Source organism: Rhinoraja longicauda, chromosome 16 (assembly GCF_053455715.1).
Source record: "Rhinoraja longicauda isolate Sanriku21f chromosome 16, sRhiLon1.1, whole genome shotgun sequence".
NCBI lineage: Eukaryota > Metazoa > Chordata > Chondrichthyes > Rajiformes > Arhynchobatidae > Rhinoraja > Rhinoraja longicauda.
In genome coordinates, this window is record NC_135968.1 from 46,334,962 (window position 1) to 46,347,713 (window position 12,752).

Sequence of the window (12,752 nt, forward strand, 5' to 3'; positions counted from 1 at the left end):
GGGGGGGAGCGGGCCCTGCCGCCACCCCCATTTCCTCCACCCCCATTTCCTCCACCCACCCCTATTTCCCCCTCTCCTCACCCCCACTCGCTCCCACCTCCCCGTACCTCCACGCTCCGTGCCCGTACCCCACTCTCCCCCCCACCCCCAATCTTCCCTCCTCCCCACCCCCACTCTCTACTCCCCCCACTCTCTATTTCCCCCCACCCCCCCCCAACTGTCTCCTCCCCCACCCACCCTTTCCCCCCACCCCCAGACTCTCCTTCCCCCACCCCCCTCCGCCCTTCTCCCCCCCTTCCCCAACCCCACTCTCCTCTGCCCCGCACTGTCCCCCTTCCCCCCCACCCGCACTCTCTGACCCCTGACCCCCAACCCCCCTCACCCCCACCCTTCCCTGCCCCCTACACCCACTGTCCCTCTTCCCCCACCTCTCCTCCCCCCACTCCCACTCCCCCCAACTCCCTTCCCCCCACCCCCACTCTCTCCTCCCCCACAGTCTGAAGAAGGGTCTCGGCCCGAAACGTCACCCATTCCCTCTCTCCTAGATGCTGCCTGACCTGCTGAGTTACTCCAGCATTTTGTGATACCTTCGATATGTACCAGCATCTGCAGTTATTTTCCTAAACTACCGTGCCGGTCGACGTTACCATTCTGAGCTGTTCAACTTAATTTCAAATTGATCCACTAATTTTCAGTAGACCATATCCTCAATAATAATCTGCAGGTAAACTTAGACACAGTAGGAATAGTCCTTACCTCATTATGCTGCTTGGATGGAAAACACTTTATACTCCTTTCTCAGCTCGAGCAGTACTTTCTCAGGTTGAATCAATCTCAAAGTGTTCTGGATGTTGTGCCTGACAGTTCCGTTATAGTTTCAACTATTCCTGACTGGGAACAGAAACTGAAACTGAAACTGAAACTCAGACGTGTAATAAGGAAGGTTCGGTCATTCTGATGGGATTGTACTATAGGCATCCCAACCACCGGGGGGGGGGGGGGGGGGGGGGGGTAAACGAACAGATGTTGGGGGAGTGGGAGTGGGGGGAGGAGAGGTGGGGGAAGAGGGACAGTGGGTGTAGGGGGCAGGGAAGGGTGGGGGTGAGGGGGTTGGGGGTCAGGGGTCAGAGAGTGCGGGTGGGGGGGAAGGGGGACAGTGCGGGGCAGAGGAGAGTGGGGTTGGGGAAGGGGGGGAGAAGGGGGGAGGGGGTGGGGGAAGGAGAGTCTGGGGGTGGGGGGAAAGGGTGGGCGGGGGAGGAGACAGTTGGGGGGGTGGGGGGAAGTAGAGAGTGGGGGGAGTAGAGAGTGGGGGTGGGGAGGAGGGAAGATTGGGGGTGGGGGGGAGAGTGGGGTGCGGGCACGGAGCGTGGAGGTACGGGGAGTTGGGAGCGAGTGGGGTGAGGAGAGGGGGAAATAGGGGTGGGTGGAGGAAATGGGGGTGGAGGCAGGGCCATTTACTATTTTTAATTACATTTTCATCTACAAACCATTGATTCAATAGACAATAAACAATAGGTGCAGGAGTAGGCCATTCGGCCCTTCGAGACAGCACCGCCATTCAATGTGATCATGGCTGATCATTCTCAATCAGTACCCCGTTCCTGCCTTCTCCCCATACCCCCTGACTCCTCTATCCTTAAGAGCTCTATCTAGCTCTCTCTTGAATGCATCCAGAGAATTGGCCTCCACTGCCTTCTGAGGCTGAGAATTCCACAGATTTACAACTCTCTGACAGAAAAGGTTTTTCCTCATCTCCGTTCTAAATGGCCTACTCCTTATTCTTAAACTGAGGCCCCTGGTTCTGGACTCCCCCAACATTGGGAACATGTTTCCTGCCTCTAACATGTCCAACCCCTTAATAATCTTATATGTTTCGATAAGATCCCCTCAAATTTGGAGATCAAAACTACACACAGTACTCCAGGTGCGGTCTCACTCGGGCCCTGTACAACTGCAGAAGGACCTCTTTGCTCCTATACTCAACTCCCCTTGTTATGAAGGCCAACATTCCATTGGCTTTCTTCACTGCCTGTTGTACCTGCATGCTTCCTTTCAGTGACTGATGCACTAGGACACCCAGATCTCGTTGAACGTCCCCTTTTCCTAACTTGACACCATTCAGATAATTATCTGCCTTCCTATTCTTACCACCAAAGTGGATAACCTCACAATTATCCACATTAAACAGCATCTGCCATGCATCCGCCCACTCACACAACCTGTCCAAGTCACCCTGCAGCCTCATAGCATCTTCCTCACAGTTCACACTACCACCCAGCTTTGTATCATCTGCAAATTTGCTAATGGTACTTTTAATCCCTTCATCCAAGTCATTAATGCCAAGTAATTGCAGCATGCACAAAGCTATTTTCTATATTTACACTGACATCACTTTCTTATGTGTGATGCTTTTTTATCTATTTCTCAATGGTTAAATGGTTCAATGGTTCTTTATTGTCACGTGTACTGAGGTACAGTGACATTTGATTTGCCAACAGCATTACAAAAAAGCAACAAGAACATAACCACATAAATATTAAACATAGACTTAAACAGCCACCACAGCGGTGTGTGCGAATCCCCAGGGCACACTGCGTAAGTGGAGATCCACAGCCATCAGTTCAATGTCCGGGCCACACACACGCTCCTTCACCGTGATGTGACCAGAGTTGTACCGACCGCTGTCACTCTCTGCAGTCCCTGTCCGCCCGAACAGTCAGAAAGCCGTCCACACTCGCACTAGACTCCGGGATGTCCTCATGGAGCCATGTTCCCACAAACACCGAGATCACTGCACTCACGGCACACCCTCCCTCCGAGTCCCCCACCAGTGCAGGCAGCACGGGCATCTTGTTTTTCGGCAAACTCACAATCTCCACTGTGATGGAAGGCAAATCACTTATACCTTCTTTCCTCCTTTTCTCCCGCAGTCAGGGCGATCGAAGCTCCCGCAGTGGGGGCGATCAAAGCTCCCGCAGTGGGGGCGATCAAAGCTCCTGCGGTCGGAGCGGTGGAAGCTCCTGCGGTCGGAGCTCCCGAAGTCGATCCCTAACAAAGGGATCGCTAGCTCCACGATGTTAAAGTTGCAGTGCAGACGGAGATACGATGAAAAAGTCACATTTCCGTTGAGGGAAGAGATAAAAAAGGTTTCCCCCAACCTCTAAACCCCCCATCCCACCCCCACATAATACAATAACTAAAATACACTAAAACATACAAGTAAAAACAGACTAAAAACAACAAAAGAAGAAAGGGCCGAGACCGACTGTTGGCAAGGCTGCCATGTACGGTGTTCATTGGTGCAAAGTCTCTATTTATCATTTCTCCATTTATTCCCACAGTGCTCTACACTCATTTAAGAGAGAGAAAAGATTTTGTAATTATTACAAAGTATAACCAAGATGTGATTTAATAACTTGTTTTAGTAATTTAATGTTTGCATACCCTGACAAGTGAATTTGGTCCTTTTTCTGTCAGTGTATCTGTCAGCTTACAATCCAGCGGGATGAATATTGATTTCTCTCATCAAGTAATCCTTGCATCCCCTCTCTCTCCGTTTGATCCCCCACCCTTGTCATACCAGTTTCAAAGTTGTTTTGTTGAATCTCATTGTCTGCAACTCATTTTCACCTAGCCCACAGCTCGCCTGTTTCCTATGTCATTATAACCTTTTTTTGCATTTGTTCTATATCTCTCTACATCACCATCTATATCTCTCGTTTCCCTTTCCCCTGACTCTCAGCCTGAAGAAGGGTCTCAACCCCAAACGTCACCTATTCCTTTTCTCCAGCTTCCTGACCCATTGAGTTACTCCAGCTTTTTGTGTCTATCTTCGGTTTAAACCAGCATCTGCAGTTCATTCCTACACATAACTGTCTCTAAACACTGGTTCAGTATAATTGCAATCAGGGTTAGATGCGGAAAGTGTATAGTTAATGCAGTGTGTATAGTTAATGAACCCGGAGACCCGGGTTCGATCCCGACTACAGGTGCTGTCTGTATGGAATTTGTACGTTCTCTCCGTGACCTGCGTGGGTTTTCTCTGAGATCTTCGGTTTCCTCCCACACTCCAAAGTCGTACAGGTTTTTAGGTTAATTGGCTTGGTAAATATAAAAATTGTTTCTAGTGGGTGTAGGATAGTGTTAAAGTGCGGGGATCACTGGTCGGCGCGGACCCGGTGGGCCGAAAGGCCTGTTTCGAAACAATTGCAAAATAATCGTTTGCTAACTTTTCTACATAGGAAGTTCAATTTCCATTTGATAATAATTTGGGATTAAATGCAAACAACTAGGTCATGAGTAAAATTAATGAAATTAATGAGTTAATGAGATATGACTTAAACATGAAATCTATGCAGGGTCTCAGGTCAAGCCATCTATTCCGTTATCTCATCTATCTCGTTGCAGACTAGTCTTTCTCACAGTACCCCTGAATCTCCCACTTCACCAACACTAGGGTAACTTTACAGTGGGCAATTAACCCCACCAACCAACATGTCTTTATGACATTGGAGGAAACTGCAGCACCTGGAGATCATTGGAAATAGACAAAATGCTGGAGTAACTCAACGGGTCTGGCAACATCTCTGGAGTGAAGGAATGGGTGACGTTTCAGGTCCAGACCCTTCTTCAGACTGATGTCAGGGGAGAGGGCGATACATAGGTAAGGAAGTGTAAGGTGTGGGTTCTTGGGTATCTTGGTTCTTGGTCCTCCAAAATATTCCAAATGGAATTTAAACTGGAGGTGGTGGAGTATGGACTTAAGCACGAAGGTCTTCTTGGAGAAGAAGAGCTGCCTTAAATGTAGTTGCATCTGATTGAGTAACTATAGTAGGGTGAAGACTATTCCATGCTTTAATTGTGCAAGGGGGGAATGAATTGCTATACACATCTATCTTGATAGCCGGTATCTCCAATTGAATCGAGTGCCTTCGTCTACTCCTGATAGGTTTGGGTTTGGTGTAGATGTGGTCATCTATGTCGAGCTGACCATTTAACATTTTGTAAAAACAGGTCAAGCGTGGGCTTAACGTCTGTCTTGGAGCGGGTTCCACCCCAATGGATTTAGAAGTTGGGTAACACTCGCTTCTCTCTCATAGGTATTTGTAACAAAACCAGCTGCCTGTCTTTGGACACGTTCGATGGAAGAAATGTTTCTATTTGTGTATGGGTCCCATGCTGCAACGGCGTAGTCCAAATGTGGTCTAACAGAGGGTCAAGAGTGAAAACAGGACAAAGAGAATGGAGACAAAGGAAAATGTGGAGTAGATCATTGTTGGCTGGGAGAAGGTAACAACAAAGCAAACAGAGATAAAATGTGGTCGGAGACAGTAAGACTGGTCGGAGAACTGGGACGGAGAGGGGATGGAGAGAAAGGGCAAGCAAGGGTTACTTAAAGTTAGAGAAGTCAATGTTCATACAGCTTGGGTGTATACTGCCCAAGTGAAATACAGTAGGAGGATCATTGGAAAATTGTACAAACATCACACAGGTAAGACTGGAAGTCAGGTTTCAATCAGTTGCTGGAACTATGAAGCATCAGCACTACCTGCTGTGCTACTGTCCGGTCTGAAGAGAGTTTTCAAATTTCTTGCTCAGGTCATTACATCCACTAAATGCAGCACTGGTTTCAAAGGCTTTCACATTACTCTCAAAAACACAACATTGGATCTAAATGTACGTTATTTTCCTCTCAAACCTACTTCAACTATTTTCTTTCTCTAAGTGATACCGAACATAGAGGAATAAGAAAACTGAAGTAAGAATTCTATTAATATGGTCAATCCTCCCTCAGAGTTACACATTGTCTGGAAGTAACTTGAACTTGAACAGTATTGATAATCTAGTTGAAATGACTCTGTCTCCCGAAACATAATGGCCTGGAGTTTACAGATGCAATGATGTGTAAGGTACCCATGGGAAGCCGGCAGCAATTTCGGGCAGTTGCCTATGTGTATTAACATGGAGAATTCCATCAGTTGCCATTAATGAGGACTTACTCCAGCACTGAGAAGAGATGCCAGACCATGGAGGTGTAATGTTTCAGTATAAATAGTCATAGAGTCATAGAGTGATACAGTGTGGAAACAGGCCCTTCATAGAGTGATACAATGTGGAAACAGGCCCTTCATAGAGTGATACAGTGTGGAAACAGGCCCTTCATAGAGTGATACAATGTGGAAACAGGCCCTTCATAGAGTGATACAGTGTGGAAACAGGCCCTTCATAGAGTCATAGAGTGATACAGTGTGGAAACAGGCTCTTCGGCCCAACTTGCCCACACTGACCAACAATATTCCTGCTACACTTAGGAGAGAGAAACAGAATTACTGTTACAGAGAGTTAGATGGAGCTCTAGGGGCTAGTGGAATCAAGGGATATGGGGAGAAGGCAGGCACGGTTACTGATTGTGGATGATCAGCCATGATCACAATGAATGGCGGTGCTGGCTTGAAGGGCCAAATGGCCTCCTCCTGCACCTATTTTCTATATCTATGTCTATGTCCATGTCTTTCATAGTCACATTTTGACAAAGGGTTATTGACCAAGAACACTAGCTCTGTTTTTCTCTCCACGGATGCCGCCTGACCTGGTGAATATCCCCATGGTTTCCTGGATTTATTTCAGGATATTATTATCTGCAATTTTTTTGCTTTAGATCTTCACGAGAGTTTTGAATTCTATTTTCAACTTTCTTGTCTTGTCTACCCTCCCACTACTTTTGCTGGTGTAAATTGTTTCTGTGTTTACATTTTTTTGGCTTTAAAAAGAAAATGGTGTAGTTTGAGGAAAACTGTTTAATTTCAGTCATTACTGTTACTTCTTTTCACTGTTGCTATATTACAATCAATCACAATCACAATCACAATCATACTTTATTAGTCAAGTATGTTTTGCAACCTATGAGGAATTTCATTTGCCGTTCAATCATAACAATAAAAAGCAACAGGACACACTAAATACATTTTAACATGAACATCCACCACAGTGACTCCTCCACATTCCTCACTGTGATGGAAGGCGAAAAACAGTTCAATCTCTCCCTTCTTTGTCCTCCAGCGGTCGGGGGCCTCTAACCTTCCGTTGACGGGACGATCTTGTCTCCCGTAGCCGGCGATGGGCCTTCCTCATCGGGGTGATCAAGCTCCTGCATCGGGGGGGGGGGGGAATCTCAGCTCCCCCGTGCCGGGTGATCTACCCCGGGTCGGGACTAGTCAAACCTCGTGCAGCTTGGAGCTCCTGACCGATCTCTACCCGAGACTGTGAGCCCCTCGATGGTGAAATCACAGGGTTGGAGCGTCGATCCCAGGCAAGGGATCAAAGGCTCAGATGGTAAGTCCATGCCCCCACGGTGGGGCTCATAGTCAGTCCCAGGCAAGGCCGCCAGCTCCACGATGTTAAGCCGCAGAGCGACCGGAGATACGAATGGAAAACAATCACATCTCCGGCAAGGTAAGAGATTGAAAAAAAGTTCCCCCCGACCCCCTCCCCCACCCCCCAAATAAAACAAACCAGAGAACATTAACACAAAACTCACCAAAAATAACAAAAAGAGTTTGCAAAGGACAGACAGACTGCAGGTGAGGCTGCCATCGTGTGCTGCCCCCTGGTTCGGAATGGCAGGCAGTGACTAGTGGGGTACAGCAAGGCTCGGTGCTGGGACCGCAGCTGTTTACAATATACATTAATGACTTGGATGAAGGGATTAAAAGTACCATTAGCAAATTTGCAAATGATACAAAGCTGGGTGGTTGTGTGAACTGTGAGGAAATGCAATGAGGTTGCAGGGTGACTTGGACAGGTTGTGTGAGTGGGCGGATGCATGGCAGATGCAGTTTAATGTGGATAAGTGTGAGGTTATCCACTTTGGTGGTAAGAATAGGAAGGCAGCGTATTATCTGAATGGTGTCAAGTTAGGAAAAGGGGACGGACAACGAGATCTGGATGTCCTAGTGCATCAGTCACTGAAAGGAAGCATGCAGGTACAGCAGGCAGTGAAGAACGCCAACGGAATGTTGGCCTTTATAACTAAAGGAGTTGAGTATAGGAGCAAAGAGGTTCTTCTGCAGTTGTACAATGCCCTAGTGAGACCGCACCTGGAGTACTGTGAGCAGTTTTGGTCTCCAAATTTGAGGAAGGATATTCTTGCTATTGAGGGCGTGTACATAGGTTTACTAGGTTAATTCCCGGAATGGCGGGACTGTCATATGTTGAAAGACTGGAGCAACTAGGCTTGTATTCACTGGAATTTAGAAGGATGAGAAGAGATCTTATCGAAACGTATAAGATTATTAAGGGGTTGGACACGTTAGAGGCAGGAAACATGTTTCAAATGTTGGGGGAGTCCAGAACAAGGGGCCACAGTTTAAGAATAAGGGGTAGGCCATTTAGAACTGAGATGAGGGAAAACCTTTTTCAGTCGGAGAGTTGTGAATCTGTGGAATTCTCTGCCTCAGAAGGCAGTGGAGGCCAATTCTCTGAATGCATTCAAGAGAGAGCTAGATAGAGCTCTTACGGATAGCGGAGTCAGGGGGTTTGGGGAGAAGGCAGGAACGGGGTACTGATTGACAATGATCAGCCATGATCACATTGAATGGACGATCACATTGCTGGCTCGAAGGGCCGAATGGCCTCCTCCTGCACCTATTGTCTGTTGTGTTGCTATATATTCTTTACATCTATTAAACTCTATTAAAAAATCTCCTATTTTGAACTCTAGTAATATGTACTAAAAAATTTATCTCAGGCAAATTCCATTGGATTTCTTCATGAATCCACACTATTATTTATTCAAAGAACTCTATCAGAACATAACTTGTACCAATGCTTGACGTTTTTTTCCCCATAAAGCCATAGAAACATAGAAAATAGGTGCAGGAGGAGGCCGTTCGGCCCTTCGAGCCAGCACCACCATTCATTGTGATCATGGCTGATTATCCACAATCAGTAACCCGTGCCTGCCTTCTCCCCATATCCTTGAGTCTGCTAGTCCCTAGAGCTCTGTCTCTTTAAAAATTCATTCAGTGAATTGACCTCCACTGCCTTCTGTGGCAGAGAATTCCACAGATTTACAACTGTCAGGGTGAAAAAGTTTTTTCTCATCTTCAGTTATCTTAAGTGACTGCCAATTTTATCTTGCATCAAGTCCTCCAAGTTCCTCACCATTGCTGATATTGGGCTCAAGAGATTTCAAAAATATAATTAAACGTTTGTAAAACTTCCACTTACATTGATTATTGAAGATTGATCAGGCATAAAAGTCACAGCTTCTTTGTGATCTTATGCCATGAATATAAAACAGGAAACTCGAATGAACGGAATCCCAGTGGAAAGCTGATATATAGCCGATAGATAAGGGCAGGCCGGTGTGGATATCAGTATTCATAGGGGATTCTAGCATGGATCAGTCAGCAGGGAGGCGAAAATGAGAGCCATAGAATCGCAGATGCATTTACTGGTGGTTGAATCAATTGATGCAATTTTGTGAAATGATTTACCTGTCTTAAAGTGTACAATCACGGATCACAGAGCATGGTGTCCTCTGATTCACTTTTATCAAGTGAGACAATAAACATGGCAGGGAGACAGGACAGCTATGATGGCAATGGAACGCAAAATCCCCCAGAGAATCCAGTACAAAATCCTCCTCATAACCTACAAAGCCCTCCATAACCTGGCCCCATCCTACGTGACCGACCTCCTCCACAGGCACACTCCCACCTGCACCCTCCGCTCTGCCGCTGCCAATCTCCTATCCCCCCACATCCGGACCAAACTCAGATCCGGGGGGGACAGGGCTTTCTCCATCGCTGCTCCCACCCTATGGAACTCACTACCCCAAACCGTTAGAGACTCCTCCACACTCACCACATTCAAAACATCGCTGAAGTCTCACCTGTTCAGTACTGCCTTCAACCACTGAAGGTCACCTCACCTTCTGTCTCCTTTCTCTGTTCATTTATTTATTTACTTATTTATCTATTTATTCATTTCCCTATGTTCTCAAAATCTCTGTAAAGCGTCTTTGAGTATATGAAAAGCGCTATATAAATAAAATGCATTATTATTATTGTTATTATTAAAATGTGACTTGAGATTGTTAAGATTAAATTAAAAATCTGAATTTAGTTTAGAGATACAGCACGGAAACGGGCCCTTTCGGCCCACCGGGTCCACTCCGACCAGCGATCCCCGCACACTAACACTATCCTACACACACTAGGGACAATGTTTTACATTTACCAAGCCAATTAACCTACAAACCTGTACGTCTTTGGAGTGTGGGGGGAAACTGAAGATCTCGGAGAAAACCCACGCAGATCACGGGGAGAACGTACAAACTCCGTACAGACAGCACCCGCAGTCGGGATGGAACCCGGGTCTCCGGCGCTGCATTCGCTGTAAGGCAGCAACTCTACCGCTGTGCCACCGTGCTGCCCAATCACCAACATCATGAGAACACATCCAGATCTGCATCGAGATATCCTGGATAAACTGAGGTCAGTGGCAACATCAATAGGAATCGCTCCAGTGATTGGAGCCATACCTTACACAAAGGAAGAAATACATAAAATGCTGGAGTAACTCAGCGGGACAGGCAGCATCTCTGGAGAGAAGGAATGGGTGACGTTTTTGGTTGGGACCCTTTGTCAGACTGGGAGCCAGGGGAGAGAGAGACTAGAGATCTGGAACATTGTTATGGTTTTGGGAAGTCAATCCTTGCAGTCCTGAGCCATCACTGCAGGAGGTTGTCAGGACAGTATCCTAGGCCCAGTCACCTTCAGCTATTGGCCTCCTGCTTTGCCAGAATGAGGCCACATGCAAACTGGGGGAACAGCACCTCACAATCCACTTGGGTACCTCACAACCCAATGGTATCGAAACATCAAAACATCGCAAATAGGTGCAGGAGGAGGCCATTTGGCCCCTCGAGCCAGCACCGCCATTCATTGATATCACAGCCGATCATCCACAATCAGTAACCCACGCCTGAATTCTCCCCGTATCCCTCGATTCCGTTAGCCCTGAGAGCCAAATCTAACTCTCTCTTGAAAACATCCAGTGAATTGGCCTCCACTGCCTTCTGTGGCAGAGAATTCCACAGATTCACAACTCTCCGGGGGGAAAAGTCGCTCCTCATCCCAGTCCTAAATGGCCGTCCCCTTATTCTTAAACCGCGTGACCCCTGGTTCTAGACTCCCCCAACACGGGGTACGTGTTGCCTGCATCCAGTCCATCCGATCCCCAAGGAATTTTGTACACCTCTATAAGATCCCCTCTCGTCCTTCTAAATTCCAGTGAATACAAGCTCAGTCGACCCTTTGTTTCATCGCGCGTCAGTCCCGCCGTCCCGGGAATTAACCCGGTGAACATTGAATTCTTCAATTCTAGGTAATTAATCAAAACCCCCCCTCTTTCATCTCCCCACCTCTTCCCTGTACCCCACCTGGATGTGCACCCATGTCTCCTACTATCCTGCCCCCATTTCCCCTCCCCCTCACTCCCCCCCCCCCCCCCACCCTTCCATCTCTATCCCCACCTCTGGCTTCGCGTTTCAAGCCTCTTCTCCCCTTTTCTCACAGGCTTTTGTCTCCTTTCCATCTCTGGTCATTGTCCACCCATCTGCTAACCAGACTGGGCTCACCAGTGAGTCTCTACCACTGAGAGGGGGAATTAAAGTGTTAGGCAACTGAGTGATCAGGTAGGTCCAGGCGGCTAGAGCGAAGGTGATCACCCAGTCTACATTTGTAGTGTAGAAGAGCCGATGTATAAGAGTCCACACCTTGAACAAAGGATACAGTCGATGAGGTTGGAGGAGGTGCAAGTGAACCTCTGCCTAACCTGAAAGGACTGTCGGGGTCTCTGGACAGAGTCGAGGGAGGAGGTGTAGGGACAGGTGTTGCAGGTGCCCAATACTCTCTGTAAGGTGTTGCATCTGGCCACACCACCCACATGTGGTCATCAGGGATACCAGAAATTTTGCTGGCCACTATTCTGCAGGAGCAGCATGTCATTTTTCCACCTTCCATCTCTACTGCTCTAAAACCAAGAGTAAAAACCACAACAATTACTCACAAGGAACAGCAGACCATTTACCTTTACCTCCTGTTACCCTCTGCTCAGCCATTGCTGAGCCTCCCTGAGCTAAATCCACAGCACTTGAAACACAGCCTCACACTGACCCTCAACACAGCACTTCACCTCCACACAGCCCCTCTCAGAGCATACGGCTCACTAAATGACACTCTTCTATACTTTGTCTTCTGGGTATTGACTGCCCAATTAGCCAATTTATTGGCATTCAATTAGCCAATCGAACAACTACCTTTCCAAATCTCCCACTGCTGCTCCGACACTGAAATACACTTGTTAGATGTTGAAAGAGATTCACCATGTTACAGGCTACCCAAACAAACCTACAGTTGTATTGTAGAAAGTATCCTAACTGGTTGCACCATGGCCTGGTATAACAAATCCCATGCACCTGAATGGAGGCTGCTGCAAAGTGGTGGTTCAGCCCAGTCCAACGTGAGCACAGTCATCCTGACCATCAAAAGCATCTACGTCAGGTGTCACCGCAAGAAAGCTGCATCTGTCCTCAAGGGTCTCCACATCGGGGCTATGCCAGTGTGGCTGTGTCCAGGTTCAGGAACAGCTTCTTCCCGACAGCCATCAGGCTATTAAATGATACACTATTGTCACATGTACTTGGGCACAGTGAAATTCTTTATTTTGTATACAATACACAAAGT

At 47.3% G+C, this 12,752-nt stretch overlaps 1 protein-coding gene across 1 annotated transcript in view; it reads right to left on the reverse strand.

Moving 5' to 3' along the window:
- LOC144600980 (interferon-induced protein with tetratricopeptide repeats 5-like) overlaps positions 1 to 857 on the reverse strand; it is a 6,056-nt gene extending 5,199 nt beyond the window's left edge. The window contains exon 1 of the mRNA XM_078412891.1: positions 757 to 857. Coding sequence (XP_078269017.1) covers positions 757 to 761 — 5 coding nt within the window. The 5' untranslated portion in view covers positions 762 to 857. The remainder of the gene's footprint in view (positions 1 to 756) is intronic.
- Between the last annotated feature and the right edge of the window lie 11,895 nt (positions 858 to 12,752).